The sequence below is a fragment of the Daktulosphaira vitifoliae genome, unplaced genomic scaffold (genome assembly GCF_025091365.1).
Source record: "Daktulosphaira vitifoliae isolate Bord-2020 unplaced genomic scaffold, ASM2509136v1 Scaffold_1, whole genome shotgun sequence".
NCBI classification, from domain to species: Eukaryota; Metazoa; Arthropoda; class Insecta; order Hemiptera; family Phylloxeridae; genus Daktulosphaira; species Daktulosphaira vitifoliae.
In genome coordinates this window covers 59652314-59678752 of record NW_026099572.1, presented here as the reverse complement: position 1 = coordinate 59678752, position 26439 = coordinate 59652314, and the positions used below count along the sequence as shown (strand labels likewise).

The window sequence follows — 26439 nt, the reverse complement described above, 5'->3', positions numbered from 1 at the left end:
AATTTGTAGAGTGTTAGTAAAAAACGAACATGTATATACCTATAATCATCAAAAAATATGCTGTGCTCAATTTAATTTACATGTTTTTCGATGATGTTTTACACGAATGTAAATCAAACAATATAATTGAGCGTTTATCACCATTGAAATGTTTATAAAGAACACAATTACATGGTTCTGAGTTTTGTGACAATTCTTAGAAAAATCCGGTTAACTAAGTCTTGTCGTATACAACAAACCTTATCTTCGCGATTTCCGTACGAATAATAATTATTGTAAGCTAACCCTGCCACAAAAAAGTACTACTAAATACACTAAGTGCCGTTACCTTAATTGACAACAATCGAATATTATCAAAGCTAATTACGGTCTAATAAGTTTATATATAAACACAGCGTTTCGTTAAACTAATCATAATATTAAATTCAAATATAGAGGGAACAAAATTAACGCCTTTTTAATTAATCATACTTTGTTAACCAAACAAAATGAGGGTGTTATTGTGTTTCTTGACGATCTGTTTACCCCTACTTTTGGCTCAACCCGTCAACTTACGAAAGGAAGAAGACGAAAACGAAGTGGAAGCTTCCGTCTCCGGCGAAGACACTTTATACAACGAGCTTATGCACTTAGGATCGTCTATTTTTGGAACACCAGACAAGAAAACTGGAGAAGCGGTTTCTACTTGGAAAGAAAGTAGTGCACTGAATCCAGAAGAGCTTGGTGAATATGCCGAAGGAGATATTTTACACCCTACGGGACAAGGTCGCAATGGACTAAAGGCTACTTCATCCAGATGGCCCAAAGGAGTCATACCATATGAAATCAGTCCTTACTTTTGTAAGTGTATCATTCAGCTAATACAAGTGGCATTCTATCATGAAATTTATATCGTTTATTACAATCGATAATATACAAACCTTTTTTTTATAAAAATGTTTGTTTGAATAACTATGAAAAATTAGTTTACAAAAATTTATGTGAGCGTATATTTGTAGCTTCTGCTGATCGGCAAATGATTATGAGTGCAATTGAAGATTATAAAAAAAACACTTGTTTAAGGTTTACTCCAAGAACTTCTCACGATGCCGATTATGTTTACTTTACCAACGGCAATACTGGATGTTGGTCATCTGTGGGTAGAATTGGCGGTAGACAAGAAGTAAATTATTTCAGTCATTTATGTACAGATTGATAATTTCTGCAATTATTTCTCTATTTTTTTTTTTATTCTAGGTTAACCTGCAGAGCCCAGGCTGTTTAACCAAAAAGGGAACAGTCATGCATGAAATGCTTCATGCCGCTGGATTTATGCACGAACAAAATAGACCAGATAGAGATAGCTACGTCACAGTCAATTTCAATAACATTCAATCTGGTTAGAATAAAATATAATTTTATTGAAAAGATATTTTAATAGCTTTTTTCATTTTATCAAAATTAAATTAAAAAATTAGATTTATAAAGTATAAAATACTATAAGTTCGATCTATAAGATTTATATCATTCAGTGGGCCAGCCAAATATTTTACAGATTTCATAATTTAATTCTTATGAATAAACATTTTGTATATCTTAACAATATTTGTAAACATTTTACTGGTGTTCTAAATTGATACGATTAAAATGATAATAAATATTTCATTGTACTTAAAAAATTTATAATTAAATTTCAACAACGTGATGCTATTAATAATACTTGTTTCCCTTTAAAAATTGTATTTTTTGTGTAGGGCGAGAGAATAACTTTGATAAAGCTCAAAGTGCAATGATTGACGACCAAGGAGTTGGTTACGATTACCGCAGTGTTATGCATTACTCAGCTAATGCTTTTTCTAGAAACGGTCAACCAACTATTGATGCTAAGGTATATGATGTTGATAGTTATACTAAATATTATTGTTTATAATAATTTGAAATTATTATAAAATAAACGGAAAAATATCTTATAATTATAGTTAATATAGTGACAACATAATTATATAGCTGGAGGAACTATTTTATATGTTAGCTGAATTATATAATACCACTTAAAATTACTAAATAAATTTAGTTTATAGTTGGTGAAACTATAAAGGAATAGTTCTTTTAGCAATATAAATAAGTTGTCACTATATTAATCATAATTTGAATTAGACCAACAAAATAGTTTTTTCTGTGTTAAGTAGTAGAGGTTTTGGAAAAAGAAAATCCCATATTATATTTATTATTAAATTAATTCATATATTAATTAAAATTATTTTTAAAAGAGTTGTAAATTTCACAAAATTTATTTGAATAATTATTTTTAAAAATACATCAACAATATCTGTGCATTATTAAAAATAATAAGGCCCAATAAGATGGAATATTAAATATAAAATGAACTTTAATTAAAAATAGTAATAATAAACTTAATTTATGAATCATGAGCATTGATTAATCATAGGAATTATATGCATATATACATTTTATTTGAGCGACTTTAGAGGGTCCTAAATTTATGGAATTTTGTCATAGGATTATATAGTATCATGGAAATATTTTTCGTTTTAGACAGATTACCCCTCTAATCATCCCTGAAACTATATACTCAGTAATAACTCTGTAAGTTTTCAAGTTAACTAATAAACATTTGATTGGCTATTGTAATGTTTAGAATAATTTAACAAAATGTATAAATAATAATTCCTAGTCCTTGTTATAAGATAGTTATTAAGTAAATTTTGCTTAGAACTACTTGACCGGTGATTAGACACATTTAGAATAAAATTTTTATTACATTTAGTTAAAGAAAAGAAATTTTTTTTTAGTAAATTTTATGATAAAATAATTAATTAAAATTAATACATTTATTTTTCTAGACTCGAGGAGTGATAATGGGTCAAAGGGAAGGTCTTAGCAGAAAAGATATTCAAAAGATTCAGAAAATGTACAAGTGTAAATCAAAGAGAAAGTCTTCATCATCCAGTGATGACTAATTAGGAAATTATATTTTAAATAATAAACAATTTTAAATGCTAAATTTTTTTACATTTTTATTAAAATTATATTTTGCGTGATCCTACAAAAAAAATATAGAATTGATCTTTGTAATGACACGCTAAAATATACAAAACATTACAACATTAAAATAAATATTAAAAAATAATAAAATTTGGGATAAATTATTTAGAATTACATATGATATTACAATTACATATTTTTATCTGTAATATAATTAAAGTTTTGGGGAGAGGATGTCACACGCACTTAAAAATATTTTAACAACTAATTTTGAGATTTTTCAATATATGAAGTTGCAATAAAAACAAAAATTAAAAAAAGGTCACGGAATAAAAATAAATTATCAATAAATGTCAAAGAAATTTGTTTTATACACGTTCCATATTTTTAGGCCTTGATTGTTATTAAAAAAAACCCAGCACAGTTGGGTGGCGGCAAAGTGGAGACGTGGCATAGTTGGGTCCAGTGTAGATGATATCTGACAATCATTAAAATCACTATAATAAAACACGCTTAGATGCAAATCTGTAGATAGTTTTTAATTTTAAAAAATTGGTGGATTAGTCCGAAAGCTACCTATTTCTTTATTTATATTCTGATTACAAGTTTTATGATGTATAAGTGTAATCTATGAATATATATTTATTATAGTAATTAAATAGAGTATGAAATTGATATTTAATAATTTAGTATTGTTAGTTATAAAAAATTATAAAGTAATTATTATTTTTATAGCAAACATATATAAAAGTTGAAGGTTTTGATACAATACTTAAAAAAAAAAAAAAATTATTTGTTATTTATAAATTAATTTACTGGTCTACAAGGAATTTTCATCCGAGACCAAAATATAATTTTCTAAACCCATTTTTGCGCCAATTTCAAATCTGCAATTAGAGTTTTGCATATGGCCTAAATAATAACAAAATCCATCTAATTAGTATAATAAACATCTACGTTTGATTATTAGGTTACGTATGAATAATCAAGAAATATATTTTAATTAAAAATAAGTTGAAATAGTTTTACATTCACTTTTTTAAGTTTTAAACCACTCCTGTATAAAGGGAAATGGTCTGATTTAAAAAAAAAAATATGTCCCTTAAAAAAAGTATATAAATACTATTTATCATTAAAAAATATAATGATCCACACATTTTTCAAAAATGTATAACATTATAAATTTAAAAAAAAAAAAAGAATTTTTTTTCAATAATCGTATTTTTTTTTTTATTAATTTTGATAAATGATCCGTTTTTCATGAAAAGAAAATAAAGTCCGAACATTATTTTTTTTGTATAAAAGTATATTACATAATATTTAATTTAAGATATATATAGAAGTGTTAGTATTTCCGAAATATTTTCAAAAATTAAGTTGAAAAAGTTCTACTTTCTATATGCATTTTTAAGTTTTGAACCCCATCCTGTATAAAGAGAAATGGTTCGATTTAAAATAAAGTATGTCAAATGAAAGAGATATAGAAATAGTATTTCTCATAAAAAAATTGTATTGATCCATACATTTTTCAAAATTGAAAAAGTGTCAAAAATTAGCGATTTTTAAATTAGTCATTTTTTTGGAGATTTCCCCTATTTATAGGGAACGAGGGAAATTTTTTTAATTTTTGAGGATAATGTCTTCGACTAGATACGATTTGTGATCTTTTTATGTATCGTTGAGAAAAATGGGTCCATTGAGAGCTGAGAAAAAGTTGTGACAGACACAAAAAAAAAAACACATCATAGTAAAATTAATACCTTCTCAGTTTCGCATCGTATCTAAAATAATTAATATACAATTTTATTATATTTATATGTCAAAGTTTATAATGAGCGCAGAACATAATTAATTATTATAAGTAGTTAAAAAAATTACAACTGGTATATTTTTAGCAAACTATGCGGGGACGTATCAAAAAAATATATACTTTACATCTACGTAGGCTGTCCGATAAATAAGGTAAAAAGTTATTTTTAGCATAAACAATGGGGAATTTCGACTGAAAATTTTTAGCATTGATAATTTAGATAACAAACAATATATTTTATTAGTCATGGCTATAATAATTAAGTGTTATGTCTGCAGCGAAAGTGTTAACATGGAAAACCAATATTTAAGTTGCACAAAAGAAGAAGTCCGCGCCGTCATTCGATTTTTAAATTTTCAAAATGTTTCTCCGACTGAAATTCATAGAAAAATAACTGAAGTTTATGGCCCAAATGTAATGTCACGAAAAAGTGCGTCGGTTTGGTGTTCAAAATTTAATTTGGGTCGAGAAAGTGTTGAAGATGAAGCAAGAAGTGGTCGACCAATAAGCACGTCTACTACCGAAACCAATAAGGCGGTGAAAAAACTGCTACGATCGGATAGACGACTCAAAATTAGGGAAATGGCCACACAACTTGATCTCCCAAAAAATTCGTTTCAAGAGAAGAGGGCAATTACGATTGGGAAATGTGAAACTGCTGCATGACAATGCCACCCCACATTCAGTGGGAAAAACCAAAGCTTGACTGAAAAAATACAAGTGGGAAGTATTGCAACATCCACCATATAGCCCTGATTTGGCACCTTCAGATTTTTTTTTGTTTGGTCCGTTAAAAAAACACTTGGGAGGAACACATTTTCAAAATAAGGATGAAGTCATGAACGCAGTTACCGAGTACTTCGACGGAAAATGTGCTGCATATTTCCGAGATGGCATCTTCAAGTTACTCTACCGTTGGGAAAAATGTATTAAATTAAATGGTGACTATGTAGAAAAATAGAAAAACATGTCTAATAAATTATGTAAAAGTTTAAAAATAATAAATTCATTTTTCATTATTCAGTATATTTTTGTACCTTATTTATCGGACAACCTACGTGTGTGCCAAAGGAATTGTTTTATAAAATTGTTAAAAATTAAAATTTAAACAATTGAAATGAAAAATATTTATTAGTGGGCACATCCTTCGATAATTCTCTTTATAACCAGCTTATAAGTTAAAGTATTGATTTGTCAAAAGCAATTTCGTACTTTGTTTTTTGGTGTCTTAATGCTTAATTAATATTATAAAAAAAAATACATACTAGTATTTTAGATGAGAAAAATTTACAAACAATAATTCTTAAAACACCTTAACTAAGTTTTAGCTATTTAGCTTGTAACCTAAATATGCCATAAGGTAAAATTAAACGGAGGGGCTTAAATCTAATAAAATTTCAAATTTTCAATTTAGAGTGTATTAAGGGTTTTAATATACTCTAAGAGTTTTCACCGTCATCACTAAATCCCTCCATTTTCCCTGTTCCGAGCCAATTTTCTTCGTTCCTGAAATCCTATTTTGGTATAGGTCCTCTTCCACTACATCTAAACATTTTTTTTGCCCGTCCTCGACTTCTTTTTCTTGTAGGCTTCCATTCTAGGACTACTTAAAAAGCTATAGTAGTTTAAAATTGCAAAAAAAAAAAAACAAACAAAATTTGTCGTTTTTAACGAAAATATTTATACTTTGGGGTATTTCCATAAGTAAAAATAAAAATTAGGAGAATTTTTCAGTTTAGGTTAATTAATTTAACGAGATATGATTCAGGTTGTTTTAATGTATAGATAAGCAAAATTGTTCCAGTAGAACCCAAGTGTAAAATAATAATAATAATAATATATCATAATAAAATTATTATCTTCTGAGCATAATTTAGAAGCTAAAATCGAATTAATCTTATGATATGTTATACCAGCAATCATAAATTTCTATGAAAAGCTAAGGAGAAATTAAAAATATTTAATAGAAAATTATAAGAATTACACTTTTAACTTATTTGTGTAATTTAAAATGCATAACTTTATAATTTTAGGCGTTTATTTTTGATGGTGTATTTATAATCATTAGCAATATTAACACTTACAATTATATTCATATTATTTATTACTGTTTTATTCGTATTTCGAAAACGTGACATTAGCTTAATTCTATGGTTTACCTGGGTTATTTATTTTTAAAGGTATTTAATCAAACATCATTCAAAATCACAAAAATGTTGTAATTGACAACATGATTTAAGTTTTCAAGCATTTTACTGATTGTAAAAAATATATGTAATCGATTATTAAATTGTTTTACGTTGGATCATATTTAGGAGGTTGTAAATTTCTATTAATATAATTCAGAAATCTGTCTTTCTCAACTACTTAAGTTTGTTACAAACGCTATTCAAAAAAATATACAGTTGTTATGTATTTATAATATACACCACTCCATCTTAAAAATTCTCTGGATGTACATTTAAGTATTTTGTCTTCTAAGTGAAAAAAAATGCCGATTAATTTGAACTACTAAGGTTGTCTCAATAGATTTTTTAGGGTGCTGGGTAATATTGGCGTCGTCCACCCAAACAGAGGTCAATGATAGAGTGATACAAACAGATAAAAGTAAAAATAGCAAGATAACGACTATAAAAAGGGGTAAGGGAAATAGCATTGTGAGTGACGAACAATGCTGTTGTGTATTCAATTTATTTGTAAACGTAACGAGTGACTATAAATCGAGTTGGTACCACTGTAAACGGTCAAATTAGCGGCGGCTGCGATGCGTGCGCGTGCGATGAACTGATGTTTGGATAATATTCCGTTGGTGGTGGGGTGGGAGCGATCCGACCGACGTGAACACACTGCGCTCCTATGACGAATGGTCCGCCGGATCGCCTAGTAAATTTCGACTTTTCCCCGGTTTTCCGCTAGTGTTCGGTTTGTTTTTTTTCGCCCGTCGTCGCAGCTCAGGCCTACACCGATAGCCCCATCCGAACACGTTGATCAGCAATTAACGGCTGTTGTACGTCATTATTTAATAATAAAAATAAATTTTTTTGACGTCGTGTGTGCGTGTGTGTCGCCATTTTGTGTTGCGCCTTAGTGTTGTATGCGCGTTTGATTTCTGAATAAAAATCGGTCAACTGCTGTGACAGTGCAAATAATTCCGTTTTTTTAGCACCGGTTCGCTTGTGACATTGTCCGGCCGTCGAGCGACACGATACGGGAAGCGCGCCGCCGACTGGACTGTAGTGCTGCTGTACGTGTTGGGAGCGTGGGGTGTGCGCGTCCGTCACAGATTTGCCGCGGCGTAGAGATAACGGCCACCGCCACCGCCGCCGGTGGTGATAACAACGATGCAGTGGCCGCCAACGTGAAGAACTATGCCCACCGTCTCGGACGTCGTCCAGCGTTAACAATCCAGGACATCAAACCCTTTCACGGCCGCCTCCGTTGAAACAGTAGCACGCCGCCGCCCTGACTTCGGTGTCTCGGCACAGGCATGGCTAGCGTCCTGAACAAAGATCCGGCCAGCTATGCTAAGGAAAAATCCAGTTTCCTCAGGGATTTGCAGCATTTTCACGACACTAGAGGGTGAGTAATTCGCTAGCATCCGTTTGCCTAATGTTCAGGTGGCCCCAACGTTTACTTCCCCTTTGCTATCAATATGTCGCTATTTCATTATCCTCTATTTAGATTTGCTATAGTATGCTTGTGTTTTATTTCCTAATTAATATACCACCTGCGGGCAGCCATGTTTAATGTTTTGCCTTATTCGCTGTTAGCGTGCTAATATACATGAACACCTACAATGTATTTTTTTCGGCATCTGTTGTCTTGTATCTATCAAATAAGAACTTATGCTGTCTGATAAATTTGGTGACCTTCCACACTCATTTTAATGTTTTTTGTGTATCGACTAACAAGTATTGTATGAAATCAAGCCAGACAATTATCCTAGTTACATAATATTAGTGCGCTATGTTATTGTGTGTCGTATAGATTTAATTTGTTTCATACATTGCATAGAACAAATTATTACGTTCTAATTGTAAAATGATTTGAAGGCAATTTTCCGACCCGGTGTGAAAATGGCAATCAATAAAAATTAAATTGTCCTTCAGTTATCAACTCCCCACTAAGTAATTCAATTGAATTACTTGTTTTGTAATAATCAATTATTTATCAGTTACTTATATTTGAGCTTGAACTCATCTTACTTTTGCTCAAAGATAACATTATTTTAAAGTAAATCCATGTGATTTCAACTATTACTTGACTAAAGTTGTATATTTTAAGACCTCGATATGTACTTTTAAGGACAAATAATATTATTTTGTACAGGTCTGTTAAATATGTATGAAATCTTGGTAGGTTATAATTAGTAGATACCGTGCATACCACAAGAAGATAACCTGCACGTACCCTACCTATTTATACATTTTGTGACCTTGTTGAAACAAAAACTTAGGTACGCCGAAAAATGAATGGACAAAGTTCTTGTATGTTGTTTGTTTTTACTTTGCAAAGTAGATTTACCGCGTATTCTACGTTGCATCAACCGACTTTCTAGTACCTGAATGTAGTAGGCACAACGTTGCACATGACAGCGCATTGTACTGCACTTTCTCTTAGTAGATGTGCACTAGTTTTAAAGTTGTTTACATTTAGGCTGGATTTCTGAAGAAAAACTTTTTTCAAGTCCTAAATCTTGGTTTAAATGAATTATTTAACAATCCAATGATAGGAATTATTAACTTTACCCAGGCGAATGTTACCCTGCCTGGAATGACTTGCGGTAAATTTCTGGTATATTTTAATAGGGTGGCAAAATATTACGTTTCATCAATTTTTATATTATTGTCATAGAGCACACAGTCTTATTGCGTCTCTGATTTTATGATTTTATTTTCGGACAATCTTGTGTTATTCATCATAAATTTTAATTTTCAAATTGACGACTAAAAAAACTTACTTGACTTCTGGGACTACTCGAGTCCAGTAAGTTTCTTCCTTTCATAGATATATGCGTGGGAAAAACGTTTAAGTTTATAAAGTGAGCGTATTATAAATAATATCTGCCATTATAGCCATTTTTATCTTTGCTTTATCTTTATCGTGCGCGTACGATATGTCTATAAAGTAAACTATTCAATTATAAAATCCAGTTATAAATACATCAAATTGAGTAATAACTACCAAAGATTACTAAATACTAAGTAACAATAACATTTTGTTTATTTTACAGAACGCCGAGTCGTGCTCCACCTAAAATTAATGGACATGAAATCGACTTGTACCTTTTATATGTTCTCGTCACAGCACAAGGAGGATGGGTTAAGGTAAGTTAATATTTAATGTGCCATTTTTTAGTTTGATTAGTATTATGTTTTAATGTAAAACACTTGTATTTGTTGCGTTTATTCAACGATTAGGGTTTATAATAATAATTAGTTGGATAATTATGGTGACTTTACGAAGACGTTGTTGAATTTGTAATTGAAATACTGTTACATAGCTCTACATTTTGTCTTTGTTAGAAAAGATATATCGAATGCCCATTTTAAATTAAAACTCGTACTGTATTATGAATATTATATTTGGGTAAGTCCGAAGAGAGATGTACTCAATAGGGTAAATCACGGAGGAAATAGATGTATAAATTAAAGTAGGGAGCAATAGAGCAATGCACATATGTGCAGCATCGATTATTTAATGTTAACTGTACACTTTTCTAATAAATGGTTTACGCTTTGCGTTATCCGATAACTGGAGGGAATTGAAAATATTTTTGGATAGATTCTATATAATTTTGTGTTGATATCGTTACGATTTTGATGCGAGCTGTTCATTTTAGTTTCGAAACACGTGGAAAAACAATACATATAATTATGAAATAAACGCTTTCCAAAAATAACATTGGTTTTAGGCTAATGTGTGGAGTATATTGTTTACATTGGATTCTTGAAAATTAGGCCCGAGCATTGGGCTGCGATGTTTTCTTATCACTAGCTTATATCACTGTCGTCAGTGAATTACCGTCATACTCAAGGATCCTCTTCCCCCACCCTAAACACTAATCTCGAACGACGCACGTGACCAACGCGTCGCGGTCCTGACCTAGTGCACCGACCGCGGATTGTTTACGTTGCCATCGTGCCAGGGGCCCCACTTCCGGTTGCCGAAATGGCTTAACGGGTAAAAAGCCACCCACTGGGGTGGTATGTTCAACTTTGGCTTTCGTGGTCTTCAGAGGATTTTTGGACATAAAGTGTACTATTTTTACACGTAGTTGATAAAAGGAAAATAATTGATTTGTATTAAATTATGATTCGATAAAAATTTATTTAGGTATATATGAAGTGATATTAACGTTTAATATTATTGCGTTGGGTTGCGATGGGAACGGCAGTCGACAGTTTGTATTGTTGGCATCATGGCGCTATTGAACCGTTCTGGGGCGCGCACAATGTGGCAACGTTGCGACGCCGTCGTAGCGCGGTTGTCAACGACTGTGGTACTCCCCACCACAACAATTATCGTTAGCCGCCGTAACGGTGGCCTCGCTCTCTTCTTCCACTTGGACTCCTTTCCTCCTCTTGCCGTTCACTAAAATCCGGCTGACCGTATACACCAGTCTTCTATCCATTATCCCCGCACCTATAAAAAAATTATACGTTGCCCCGCCATAATCGTCGCGAGTTTTCTCGTCTCGGTTGGGTCGTCGAACCGCTTCCGGACGACCAACACCACCTTGGATCCGTGTCGTGCAAAATTATTTGCTCCTTGTATAAATATTTTATTGATAATTTTTTTTATTTTTATGAATTAGTATTATTTTTTGCCGATGGCTGTATTGAATTGTACTTAATTTGTTTAAAATGTCTCCAATTTGGATCTCCAACTATTTTACGTTTTGTTACTTATATTTGTTTGTAATTTATCAATACTGTTTTTTTTTTAATATTCGATTATGCTGTAATAATCTTACTTCTTCCTATTTTGGCCGTAGGTAATCAAATATTTGGTCTGTATAAACGCTTATTGTCAGTCAGGAACCCGTTTACATTTGTGTATGTAATAATACACACGTTTTGGCAAAGCATGCAATGGATTCTACGTTCAACATCTGGCGCCCAAACGTTTTATTATTATGAGCCTTACTCTTTTTATTCGTCGGTGTAGTATTGAGCATATAATATGTATACGTTTTAAAAATATTTTCCAGGCGTATTGCATTTGAAAAAAATTATAATTGGTTTTATATTATACATGTATAAAAACTCTTTAGCATTGAAAATTTAGCAAAAAGGTTTCACGTACTGCTTTTTAGTATGTCCCGTAATGAGAAGTGGGTGTTTTATTGGTTTTGTTAAATTATGTGATTTTGTCACTTATTTGTTCGTCTATTGTTCTGACAATTGGTTTTATGACTAACATTGATATGACACAATATAGAAATAGCACAATTTTTAGGGGAAAAAAACATTACTGGACCTTGAAACAATTTTTATATCTACCTAAAGTAGAATGTCTTTAGTAAAGATAGTGACTAAAACTAGTGGTAGTTATCTATTACTTTTGAAATATTTACTTATATTAATGCATAAAATTCTGAAAATATTAAGTAGAGTTTAAAATTAAATATATAACAATTACTGTCTGTGAAGCTTATAAAGGCAACCGCATTATTTTATTTAGAAAATAATATGGTTCACAGATTTCATTCAACCCATTGAAATCGGGTTATTTTTGAAATTCGGATAATTAATTATTTTTTAAGGATGTTTTGTGACAACTATTACAGAATATGTTGTATGGTTTGTTAATGCCTCTATTATCTGTGTTTTTTTTTAATTTTATTTCTCACTTCATTAATAAATTCGTTTTGCTGAACAATTTTTGACAATAATTATAAAGTTAATTTTAGATATTGTCTGTTGCATTAATAAAAATTAATTTATACTTATTTGTACATTTTAGTACTTATTTTACTATTTATTGGATGATAAACATGGCTATTAAAACTACACTTTTCTGTCGAATTCGATATTATTTATCATAGTTCAGAATAGGATATATTTAAAAATATAAATAAATATGATAAAATTAATCATGAAATTTAAATATAATAGTTTTGTTGTACTATATTATCTTTTCAAGGATTTTAAATTTACATCTTGGGTTAATTTTTGTTGGAATAAATGGCTTGTTTTTCCAATGTTACATTCTTATCAGTTAACAGAATTATTGATTTTAATAAAACCAAATTTAGAATTTTATTCAAGCTATGCTTACATAATAATATATAATAAAATTAAAATATTTCATTTTCTTAAATGCATATAGCTGAACATTTTTACCGCGCTTTGAAGTGCCGTCTATTATATTCTGTCGAATATATTTTTTATCGAATGATTAAGTCATAATTAGTATTGTCTTTCTCATTTTGATCCTTTTTGGGCAATTTTCGGTGATCGATATATCGATGAGTAATTCCTTATAGTAGTTAGATGTTCTTAATAAGAATTTTTTGAAATAATAAATAATATAAATACCAGTTAAAGATTTTAATATTTTTAAAATAAAAAATATGGACTAGTAGTAATAATGGATTGTGTTTAATTTTCTATATTGTGGCAATTTAGTCCAAATAAAACTTATAGTATTTGGGTATTCCTATAATGTCCTTTAGATTATACGGTTCTAAATGTTTGTTTGCACAAAAGTGCTTTACAATTACAATGTTTTACAATTTTATGTAATCGACTTTCTCCGTTTTATCGAGAAATTTTATTTATTCTATTATTAACTGCTTAAGAATTCACTATCATAGTAGACATAGTGTTTTGTTTATTTTGGCTTTTTTTCCCACTCCTGACTCACAGTTATGCGACGATAAATTTCGTTCGAATTAAGTTTTTCGTTTTCGTTCGAAAACATTTAATAACATTTCAAAATTATTAAAAGCTAACTTTGACCGAAACTATTGCAATGTAATATATGTGTTAATATGTAATGTAAAGTTTTTTAGTACACGTTTCTGGAAAAAAATTGAATTTTTTTTTATTGAGTTACAACAGTTTTTATTGAGGTGTACGCGATTAAATGGTAAAATAAAAAAAATTAAATTGAATATCAAAGAAAATTTTAGCATTATAGATATAATATTAAATAAATAATTGAGTTAATTGATAACTATTAAAAATATTGGTTTAAAATACATTTATCTTATTTTCGTGTAGGTCGATTTATTTCAACTTTGGCTCATATTAAAATACTGTAAGTTCTACGTTTCTATATTAGTTTGTTGTAGATTTAGGGTATATTGTTTATTATAAGTTACAATCCTCTTGGTTGCGAAAGTACCTTCAATTTTTAAAATTGCGCGTGGTGTATATTTTTAATGGTTATCATAAATGAATTAGTTGATAAAGTATCTATGTTGTGAACTGTGGTGAAGTGGTTGGTCTTATTGCATTGGGTATGTGGATCCACATTTAGTGCACTTTGGTGCATTATTACTATTCACGGACATCAACATGCACTTGATCTTCATGCAAGGGGCCATTGATAAAATGACTTCGGTAGTGGGGCTGTTCACCTCTCCAATGTGTGACGTCACAGTTGCCAGCGATCAGCTGGATACCCCCAGCGCCCAGCAGACGCCACGTGGTTCTGCCCGTGCGTTTAAGCATCTCTGCAGTCGCCTGGTGTGTGCAATGCACATTACGTTACGCGGCATAACATTGCCCCGCGCTTCTCGTAATCTCTCCTCCGCAGACTGTGTCTATAATTCCACCTCTTTTTTAGACTTACCTCCCAGCTCTTCTAAGTCCAAAGCGTGCGCCTACTATATATGTTGTTGTCCACTACAGTTGTCCTATCCAACTAAATCGCGCCGTTTTGAATTCCCAATCAACACTAAAAATTAATTTTTTTTATGTGACTATATAAATAAATTAATAAATATATATTATCAATATGCTAAAGATTATTTAAATAATTTATAATAATTATAAATTATAGCGGACATAAAAACAATTTTAAGAGCTTAGTGGAAAAAAACGAAGGGTGTTGTCACTAACCTAAAATTAGAAGATTATACGAATACACGTTTATACAGTGTGTTCAGTAAGTAAGGAAACAGGTTAGATGTTGTAATGAGAACAATAGAAACCCGTTTCCTTATTTACTAAATATTCTATGTATATACAGGTTATTTTTTAAGAATGTATCACCATTTTTTTGTTAAATAATAATTTTTTTTATAAAAATATGCAATTTAAAATTTGAATTATTTTTATAGATTATAGTAAACAAAATTTATTGTAAAAAAATAATTATTCTTAAGGATAGATTTTAGGCGTAACTTTCGAAAGTTAAATCGGAACTTTTATTTATTTTTTTAATATTAAATGAAGAATGGCCTAAATAAAATGTTGACTGGTGGTTTATAACCAGTTGTATCATTACTTTTTTGAGTTAATATAATTTTAGTTATAGGCAAGAGGGGTGTAAAACATTGAAAAATTATCTGTGAGTCATGATAAAAATAAAGAGTTGCTAAATATAAATATTAAATTATATGAATATAATTAGATTCGCTGAAGGATATACAATTAGAACCAGACTTGTAGAGCTTAATTAATAAACATGAAATTTTGTTTAATGCTTTATAAATTATTTAAGGGTTATATTTTCCTCGATATTTATTTTAGTTAATTATTTTTATTATTATGTTAAATCTACAAACAGATTTTTTTAATTTTAGGTGAATCAAAGAAATGATTGGAAAAATCTTTTAGAAAATTTTAATCTGAATTCTTCTTGTGTGAATGCTGAAGTTGCCTTAAAACAAATATATTTAAGGTAATGTTTTTATTTGTTCATTGTACATTTTTTTTTTTTCAATAATAAAATTTTTATTACAGATATTTGGACCGTTATGAAAAAATTAATTTTTTGGGGGAAACTGGATCAATCGCAGGTGATGATGATGAAGATAGTAGACATAAAAAATGGTCAGCTAGAGCTTTACACTCTGTTCCTTTAGTTTATAATCATCATCAGCATTCTGTAACTGGTAAGTATAAATTTAGTATTTCACAAAATCTCTTTATTAATTGTATTTATATTCTTTAAAGACCAAGTAAGAACATTTCATGGTCTGTCAACTAATTTATACAAGCCAAGTGACTATGACAAGTTATCATTATCGCTGCTATCACCATTGCCAAATGAACAAGACTTGGCAATAAATGTTTGTATTCTTCTGTCCAATGAAAACAAACATGCTATTAAACTGTCTAAATGTCCAAAAATACTTCATCACCTTCTAGCTCATGCTGGAGTATTTACTCATCGTAAGTTAAATGAACAATCACTTTTTTTTTTTAATTAAATTATTATTAATTATTTAAGGAAATAATTAATATCATATTTTTTCATTATTTTTAAAATGAGCCCTTCATATATTGTTTCTATATAATACACTATTTGTCTGATCATTTATTTTTAAAATTAATCCAAAAAAAAGTGCTTTATTTTTGTTTACAATTTTACAGCTGCTTCTCGAAAATATTGGGAAGAATATTATCAAAAAGTTCGCAAATGGTCTTATAAAACTTTTTGGAAAGAAGTTTTGGATGAAAAAGAGCTTTTATATTTGACAGATGAGAATCGTTTTTGCGCACGAACACAAGAAGCTCCTCCACGTAGAGATGATGATTCAAGCACTTGTAGTGATGACGAAGATGAAATTAGAAACAAAGTTAAATTGAACTTTGATTCTTCTGATGATGAGTTATTTAGCCTCAAAAGGCCTCTTGGGACAGATGATCCTTATGGCCAACGAGTGTACCAAGTTGCCCTGATTCTTAGAAATTTAACTTTTTTTGATGAAAATATGAAAGTGATGGGACAAGATTTGACATTTTTGAGATTTGTGTTGTTGTGTTGTGCAACACGCTGGAATTGTTTACATCAGATTGGATTTGATATGCTGAGTAATATTGGACCAGTTGTTCCTCTGGATGTTGGTTCTCTACAACATGCCACATTAAACATTGTTTGTAAAAATATCACTGAATCTAATGATCGTGCAGTTATTCTAGGCGCTGTTGAAGCTTTAAACAAAATGGGTACTAAAGAATCAAACGAGGAATTTTTGTTGAAAAATATAAATCAAAATGTTAGTATTGTTAAAAAGATAATATCATTTAAAAGTTTAATTAATATCCAAATTTTATTTTTAGGTATATAATAAAATTTGCAATATGCTATCATTACATGATATTATGCTGTTAATACAAACATTAGAATGCTTATATTCTTTAAGTTCCCTCGGTGAACGTGCTTGTAATGCAATTGTTCATGTGCATGGTGTGATCGATACACTAGTTTCTTTAATTACAGTTGAGGTAGGTTTCAATGATATAATTTATAAATTTACATAATTTACTAACATATTTTGTTTGTTTTAGGCACAAGCATATGGTCCAAAGGCTTGTATACTTATGAGAGTTATTGAGACTGTCTCAGCTCCAACATCAACAACATATATACCAGAACCAACTACTAAAACTACTGCAATGGCTGCTCCTAGTGCACCACCTCCTTCAGTTACATCTCAACAATTACTTTCAACTTTTTCATCGCAAAATGTGTTACCTTTACCAACTCCAGCTGTTGCTAATCCTGTCATATTACCAAATGCTCCTAGTGCTGTGCCAGTCATGTCATCATCTCTTAATACTTTCACATCAGTGGCTCCAACTGGATTACCTCTTGTACAATCAGTTTCAAGCCCTAAAATTATTGTATCAGGTATAGAATATTATGATGATTTATCAAAACTTTCTTTACATCAACATTTTTGTTTTAGCTTCATTACCTATCACAACTACTAGTACTACTTTGGTGACTTCTAATCAAACATCTACAACTATTTCACAACCAGCTAATTTGATTCAACAAGAAAACGAACAATTTGCTTTAAACTGGATCCGAGCTACTCTTGAAGTTTGTCCTACACCAGGAAGAGGTATAGATCAAGCTGAATTGTATAAACTTTACATGACAGCTTGTGCAAGAGCTGGTCGAAGAGGAGTTATTGCACCATTACATTTTCCTCGTTGTGTAAAGTAAGAAGTATAAAATAATAACATCATTATTTTTTTTACTAATTATATATATTTTAGAGCTGTATTTGGACCTTCTGTTGGACCTAAAAGTGTAAAATTGGCTCAAAGTCATGGTGGCATTGCAATGGATCCACCTACTCAAATTATTGCTTATGAAGGAATTCAGGTTCGAGCTAAACCATTGCCATTAACAATCAGTAGTACTACAATGATTGTAACACAAACATCATCTGTGGTGACAACTCCATCTATTCCAACCTCACCTATCCTTAAAGCACAGCTTAGTGCACCAGCTGCTAACCCTCAACAAAATACACCATTAATCAAACGAGAAATCCTTGGAAAGGTATAATATTTTCTAATTGTTGTCATGTTAAAAAAAATATAAAAGTTTAACAAAATTATTTTTAAAATTAAAAAATATATAATTGAATTATTGGTAGATGAGAAAAAATTTAGTCTATTTATCATAATAATTTGTTGAAATTCATTTATTAAACTTTATACTTCTACAAAATAAAAACTTAGAATATTTTTGGTTAAGTTTGATTGTTTGAGCTAATATGTATTTTATGAAATAGTACGTAAAGATAAAGTATGCATAACTTGTCATTTTAAATTAGTTTTTTTCTGTGTAGCATAAAAATAATTCTTTTGTAAGGTGGTTTACACTATATATAGTTAATTGCTCATGCTGTGAGTTGCATTTATAACACAAGTTACTAGTCAATAAGTTAAAGTACAAAAGATAAAATATGATTTCATATAAAGATGTAAAGTAAATGATTATATTTAGCTTATATTGTCATACAGATAAACTTGTTTTCCATTTTATTTTCTAAAATAATATATGATGAGAAAAAACATTTTGTTTTATTATTTTAAGTATTTAAATATTTTTAAATACTTTTAATTTTATTTTCAGACTGCGCACAATTCTAACCTAGCTAGTAATACGGGAACTGAGATACCTGTTATCACTACAGTAGTATCATCAACTGTATCACAATCAGATGGAACCATGTTATCAAATTGCAATACTTCTTTAATAAAAACATTATTAGCTAGCAAGGTATGCGATCCTAAATCAACTGTACCTTCTGCAACAATTAAACTTAGCAATAATGAGTCTTGCACGTTGTATGCTTCCTCCCAAAACTGCAAAAGTACTGTAATAACAGAGGTAAGTGTTAATTAGTATGCATATATTATTCAGTAATAACTTAAATTTAAAAATATAATCTAATTGATGTTATAAAAAAAAAAATATATAAAAATGGGGAAACGAGGTATTAAGTGTAAAATTTTAATTTATTTTGGACTATGCAAATATTTTCAACAGTGAAATAATTTAAATAATTCCAATTTTTATCATTATATGGTTCTGAAGGTGAAGGTTAAAGGTTTGTAGGCATGATTATTTCCTACAGTTGTGAAACTAACCCAATTAAAAGCATTTATAACATTAGTAGAAGTAATATTAACAGTAAATGATAACAGTTAATTATCAGAGTATAAGTTGATATAACTGGTTTTGTATTTTTCTAACAAAATGATTTATTTAGAACTTAGACAATATTAACCAATGGACTGCGCTTTGCTACCCTCTTACATAAACAATTGTGTAGGTAAAACATATATTATTTTTTAATGAAAAAAAAATAATTTGTTTATTGTTAATACTGAGAGAAATAGTTTATTATTTTTTAATAGGAAATACTTTTATTAGTAAAAATGTACTTCTTAAATGTGTCATGTTGAGAGAACTAATTTCAATTAAAGAGCAGTCCAATTGTTAATAGTTCTATTTTAAATATTTATGAAGCTTAAAATGTTTTTAATTTTTTACTAACTTTTAATATATGATCAGGTATTAGTATAATTGTATACCTTTTGATAGATTTTATTAAATCAATCTTTTTTTAATAATTTCCTTTAAAATTATATATTTTTAAAATATAAAAAGTAATGTTTAATATTCAAGCCAAAAATATTTAACTTAATATATATAGGTAACACAACGGCAACAACAACAACAGAAAATATTACAACAACAAACCAGCTCAGTTACTTCACCTACTTTACCATCGGTTGTACCTAAGCAAATTCCCAAAATAAATGGAATTCGTGTTTCTTCTGTAGAAGTAAGATAACTTTTTTATTTTATTTAAAGTGAGATCTTTTAAAATAGATATACATTAATCATTATTAAAAAATTATTTTATATTTTAATTTAGGATGTACTAAAAAATGACTGCAACATTATTACAAAATCTGATAATCAATCATCTGTCATTACTACTATTGCATCAAATAATAAAGTTTTTGTTAACAGTATTACAGAAAAATCTACAGAAGGTATGTTGAATTTATTTATTATTATTTAAAATTTTTAACTAACTGAAGTTTTTTAATTTCCTAATGTATAGATAAAAATGATGCAGTTTATGTTGATAGCAAGAAAGAATTTCTAATAAATGGAACACCAGAAATTTCTGAAATCAATAATGTTGCATCTAAAAGTGTAACATTATCAGGGCTGTTAGATAAGGAAATAGAAAAAAAGGATACCCCATTTCTCTATGGCTCTATTCAAGTAGGAGAAAATGGATTAGAATTAAATGGCGCAGAATGCACCCAAAAAAGATCATCTGATGAAGTATTTTTGACGGGTAGTTCAAAAGTTAAACAAGAACAAACCGATGAGAATGGACAACAGTTATCAAAAGTTGTTGGTGTTAAAAGACCGTCTGAAGAAGAAATTCCATGTGATCAAGCACCAAAAAAACCACATATTAATGGTAATAGTAGTGGAAATGATGATGATAATATAGAAATTGATGAAAGTAATGTTAAAGCTTCTTCAACTGCTGCTAATTTATATGCTGCTTTAGCAGCAGATGTGTTAGAAGACATTGATGGTTTGGAAGATGAGCCTGTAAAACCTCCTTCAGTACTATCTCAACAAGTTCAAGTCAATCAAGCTGTAACAACTCAACAAATTTTTCAAAGTCCTGGTCAAATTATTGTCTCGTCTGCTAATGCTCAGTGGACTTCAAATAATCAAAGAGGTATTGTGACAATGGTACATCAAGGTAATGCTAGTGGTCCTCAATATGTATTGGCTCAACCACAATCAGCACTTGTACAGGGTCAAGCACAAACTGTGTTGGTTGCTCAAACTACACCTCAAGGTTCAGGAGCTAAAACAATTATAATTCTTCAACAGCAGCCTGGAAGTAACAGTCAATCACCAAATACTGTAACTTTGAGCCAGGCCAACTTTGTTCAAAACTCACCACAAATGAATCAATCAAAAGTTATTGTTCAAAGAATACCAACACCTCCTTCTATTAAGCAACAAGTTACTACTGTTGCAGCAAGACCTGTAACCCCTGTTACATCTGTGGCTACTAAACAACAGCAAGTAAAAGTTATTAAAACCGTACCTCATATAATTTCTGCTACAATGCCTTCTCCTAATGTTCAAACAAAAATTAGAACAACTACTCCAATTAAAGCAACTGGAGGAGAAGTTCAAACCATTACTAATCAAGGCCAATTTTTATGTGAATGGCGTGGGTGCATGAGAAATTTTAAATCTGCCAATGAAGTTTACATGCATGCTTGTGAATCCCATTGTCCATCAAATGGAGTACAAGAAATGCAGTGTTTATGGGAACGATGTGACTCTATGAAGCGAAAACGGTTTTCATTAATGACACATTTATATGATCGACATTGTAATCCTGATGTGAGTATTTTTATATTCATTATGGTAAGGTATATTTTAATATTTTAATATTTTTATTTTTTGTTTATTTATTTTTATACAAAGGTATTAAGAATGATGGCAGTTCGTAGGCGGCAACTTTCTCAAAGTGGTCGTAGTGAAATACCAGCTCCTGCTCCACCTACTCCTCATCCAGGTTATGCTCCTAATGCAGCATTCAATGCTATCAAAAGGCATGCATTAGAATTTGTTAATCCCAAAGAACTTCAGGTAATTATAATTTTTATATATTTTGGTATTATTAAATAAGTCTTTGTTTATTGTATTTAAAATGTTGAAATATTTACCTAAGAAATAATAACGACTTATGTTTGGATTAAATGTTATTCCTGTTATTTAATAAAATATCAAATTTTTTTATATTTTAATTTATATTAATTTATTCTTAAAAATAGCAAAGACTAGTTAGTGCGGCAGGAAACAATCAATCGGCTAGCAATGTCGATCAGGTAATGAACTGTTTATAGAGTGTTAAATTGTGTGTCAGTAAACAATTTTTTTTGTAGTTATTATTTTTGTTCAAGTATTTATGATTACTCTTCTTAGGTATGCATGTTTTGAGTATTTTTTTATTTGTTTATTAATATTGCTTGCAATTCTTAAAATTTTTTTTATATAATTCAACTTAAAAATGTTGAGAACCTGAAGTAGTTATATATTTAAACAATACCTTAAACTGCTTTTTTTATAATATGAAAACTGCAATTTGAATAAAATATAAGACAATCAATTATAAGTAAAATTAAAACTATATTAAAAATATTATTAATTTAAAAAACTAAAAAATATTAAACTCAAAGCCACAAAAAATTAATGAAAATGTGATAATATTACTTAGTGATGACGTCACTATGTGATAAGGTCACTAGGGGTATATAAGGGAGTTTTTTCTAGTCGGGGTGTCAGTATGTGTTTAGCGTTGATAATGGTGACATTGTTTCCGAAATACGTATCCGCGACTTTTCATTAATTTTTTGTGGCTTTGAGTTTAATATTTTTAGTTTTTTAAATTAATAATATTTTTAATATAGTTTTAATTTTACTTAATTAATTAGCCAAAAGTGATCAATTTTTATTATACAATCAATTATAATCTATTTATATTTAGAATAAATGTAAATTGTATTAAATATATATAAAATAATAACTATTTTTTATGTTTTTTTTGTTAAAATACGAGTTGTTTTAATAACTTTAATACATCATAAAATAAGTTAATGTAAATGTACAAGATCATCCTGGATGTTTTAACAAATTCTACTATAACTTAGGATTTAATGACTATTTTGGAGTACTTTTATTTTTAAATAATTCCTACGCTTTTGAAATATAATAATATTATAATTTATATATTTTTTAAATTTAATTAAAAAATTTAAGAAATTATTAAAAAAAATCTAGATTATCATTTTGAAGATCAGATTTTATGCAATAATTGTGTAGCACCATTTCTTATTATTCGTTTGTAATTAAATTTTTAGATAATTTTAGAACATTTAGATCAAAGTTTGTGAAAATTAAAATTTTTACTCTTATTTTACATGTTCATTTCACAATACTAAACATAAGTATTTGTTATTAAAAAAATGATATAAGTAAACACAGTATTTTCACTCTAAATATTGCTTATAGATACAATTCTTGGCACGACTTGTTAGTTAATATACTATTGTTACATCACTTTTTATTTAGATCTAAGTACGATTTTCATTTATTGATTGCAATTTAGTAGTTAACTTTAGTGAAACACTTAAAATTAATTGAATGAACTTTTTATATTGTTTTTATTTTAGAATTTTTCAATATCTACTATTTATTTTAACTTATTAGTATCAGTGTAAAAAGTGTGGGCAGAGGAGTAACAGAAGATTATAGAGTAAGAGTAGGAATGTACCAAGGTTCTGCTTTAATCCCTTACTTATTTTCTATAGTGATGAATGAAATTACTAGAAAAATATAAGGAAATGTACCGTGATGCATGTTGTTCGCTAATGATATAGTGTTAATAGGAGAAAATAGGGAGGAAATTTATCAAATATAAAGCTAGAGGTGTGGAAATGAAATGAATGTTGAATGAAGAAGAGTTAGAGGAAGACCAATAAACATATAGAGGAATGTTATTGAGTGCTATATGAGGATGACTGATGTGTGCATAGACGATATGGTATATTGTGTCAAGTGGAAGTTAAGGATAAAGGTGACGAAAAAGAAGAAGACTATTTTAACTTATGATAAAGTAATATTAAATAGATCTTATTACTAGAAAGATAATAATAATACTGTGTACATTTTCATTTCAATAAGGTACTTGTTCAAGTAATGATAATTTTTGCCGAAAAAAATTGTGTCTATAACTTATATTTAGTGTATAAAGACTGTATTCTCTTATATTTTATTTTTATAACAAATATTGGTATTGTGATATAACATAAAATAAAAGTAAAAATTACAATTTCTACAAACTTTATAATGCTCTAGAAATTAAACTAAAACAATAATGAGAAATGTTATTACTCAATTTTTACTTGTTTTGAATTTATTTAAAATTGATTTTTAAAATAAAAATTTTATAATCAAATTTAAAATAATATATAATTTATATTATTGTATTATTGTAGTCCTTAAGCTTAAAAATTAAAAAAAAAATTGCTGTAAAATAGACATTGTATCAAAAATTGAAGGATCTGTCAGAACAATCCCAATTTATGATTAATTTTTAATAGAATGTTAACTTTGAAATATTTAGACACAGGAATAAAAAAAAAAATTACCAACATAGAGTCATGGAAGTGTTTTACTTTTCAGATTACTATGTCAACTATTTAAATCAGACTATATGTTATGTAATGACAATAATTTTATACTATATATTAGTTATATTTGTTATTTATTATTGTGTTATGAACAGTAGCCCTAAAATACCTCTTATATTAGGAATATTTTTAAATATTCTATATAGATATTCTAATCTATAAATAGGACGTAGTGGACACACTAGATTTTGACAAAACCCTAGTGTTAAGCCACGCCTGCCTCCGTAGTGTACGGATGGGTGACCATATGTGCGTTTTACGGTGGCAAAAATCACCAGGTCCTAAGTGTAGAAAGCAACGGGAAACCACTTCACTTCCCTTCCCTAGTAATATCTAACACCCGAAAACGGGTAGGAATTAAAAAAAAAAAAAATCTATAAATAAATATTCATTGCATTGAGATACACATAAATTTTATTTTATAAGCTATTAATTATTTATGTATTAAAAATACATACATAAATAAATTTTTTTAAATAAATTGAGTAATTATTATCATGATATTAGTGAAGGAAAATTGGTCATTGATGATAAAATTGATGTTATTGCATGCTATTTAATAAAATATTTTATTTAAAACTTAAGTTTTATTTTATCTTGTATTTCTTTTTAAATGTATTTTTTTGTAAAATTAGAAGGAAAAAAATGATAGTGATGTTGCATAAAAATTCAATATAATTATTATTTAGATGCCATTAAATTTTAATTACTTTTTATGCTTTTTGTGTTACATTTTTAGTAATATTTTAGATTTGTAGTATGTTTACATTTTTAAAAAAACTTAGTAACGATTTATAAACACTTAAAAATAATATAAATTTTTATTATAGGATGATAATGAAGGTCCAGTCACAAAAAGCATTCGCCTGACCTCAGCATTAATTTTACGAAACCTAGTCATATATTCCTCAACTGGAAGATGGTAAGCATAATTAATTTTTATATTTGATTAAAATTTCATAATAAAAAGTATTTCTTTTAGGCATATAAAACGTTATGAAGCTCATTTATCTAATATTGCTTTAAGTAATGTTGAATCATCAAGAACAATTGCACAGTTATTATTTGATTTGTGTCATTCCAGTTGACCACAATCTCAATACTAAAATATTATATTGAATTGTTTGTGAAAAGATCACCAACACTTATGTGCTTTTAATATTTATTTTTTAAATGCCAATCTTGTACATAAATCTTGTATATTTTTTTAATAATTAGGTTTTGAGACTAATAGTCTCTATCTTTTTAAGTAAAAAAGAAACAAACTTTGAGATTTGACTATTGACTTTCATGTCTTCCAGTAATACATGCATTACAGTACTTAAAATTTGACATGAGTTTTTACAACTAGACTGATTGTGTTCTTCTACTTAAACTGTTACAAATTTGTTTTGATATATAGTTTAAGTAATATTTATTATTGGTCTAATTCAATTATTCTTGTATATATATTTATATAAATATGTAAATATATGATTTGTTTTAAGAGTGAATTAAACTAAGTAAAAATATTAAAATATTTATATCAATAAAAAGTAATATGCGTCTAGTAGTGTTACTTATAAGCGAACAATTATTGTTTTCCTAGATTTTTTTTTAATTATAAAAATTATTATTATATTATATATATATATATACAAGTGGCAAACCAGTTACGTGAATTTGTACATAAATACTTAGACGTTACCTGAGTTTTATACAATTTTTTTCAAATAAAAAAAAAACTATGTATAAATATGTTTTTATTTTATTATTGTTTTATACACTTCTCGTACATTTTGAATCATTGCAAATTTTTTTACTTGTAACTTTACTTAAGTAATTAATTTATGTTACTTATTTATCTAATATTGGTGCAATACTGAAATTAAGATACCAATAAAATAATAAGACCATCAGCTTATTAAA

The 26439-nt window shown here is 28.7% G+C and overlaps 2 protein-coding genes across 4 annotated transcripts; both read left to right on the top strand.

Moving 5' to 3' along the window:
- Positions 1–411: 411 nt before the first annotated feature.
- On the top strand, positions 412–3566 carry LOC126894635 (zinc metalloproteinase nas-13-like). Its single transcript, XM_050665785.1, has 5 exons — positions 412–840; positions 999–1162; positions 1237–1378; positions 1734–1867; positions 2844–3566. Exons 1-5 carry the CDS (start codon positions 489–491, stop codon positions 2958–2960), a joined length of 909 nt encoding a protein of 302 aa, XP_050521742.1. The 5' UTR covers positions 412–488; the 3' UTR covers positions 2961–3566.
- Positions 3567–7592: 4026 nt separating this feature from the next.
- Positions 7593–26384, top strand: LOC126894623 (AT-rich interactive domain-containing protein 2). 3 transcript variants are annotated; one of them, XM_050665761.1, is made up of 18 exons: positions 7593–8374; positions 10029–10122; positions 15555–15652; positions 15715–15866; positions 15928–16146; positions 16348–16973; positions 17038–17202; positions 17266–17608; positions 17667–17925; positions 17983–18271; positions 18851–18997; positions 19938–20069; positions 20163–20283; positions 20355–21679; positions 21764–21928; positions 22114–22167; positions 25362–25453; positions 25514–26384. In XM_050665761.1, the coding sequence occupies exons 1-18, from the start codon at positions 8283–8285 to the stop codon at positions 25617–25619; spliced, it is 4479 nt and encodes a 1492-aa protein (XP_050521718.1). In that variant the 5' UTR covers positions 7593–8282; the 3' UTR covers positions 25620–26384. The 3 variants fall into 3 exon arrangements, with proteins under 3 accessions (XP_050521718.1, XP_050521716.1, XP_050521717.1); XM_050665759.1 differs by having other exon boundaries at positions 7594–8374; positions 18851–19108; XM_050665760.1 differs by lacking the exon at positions 22114–22167 and having other exon boundaries at positions 7594–8374; positions 18851–19108.
- Positions 26385–26439: the final 55 nt, after the last annotated feature.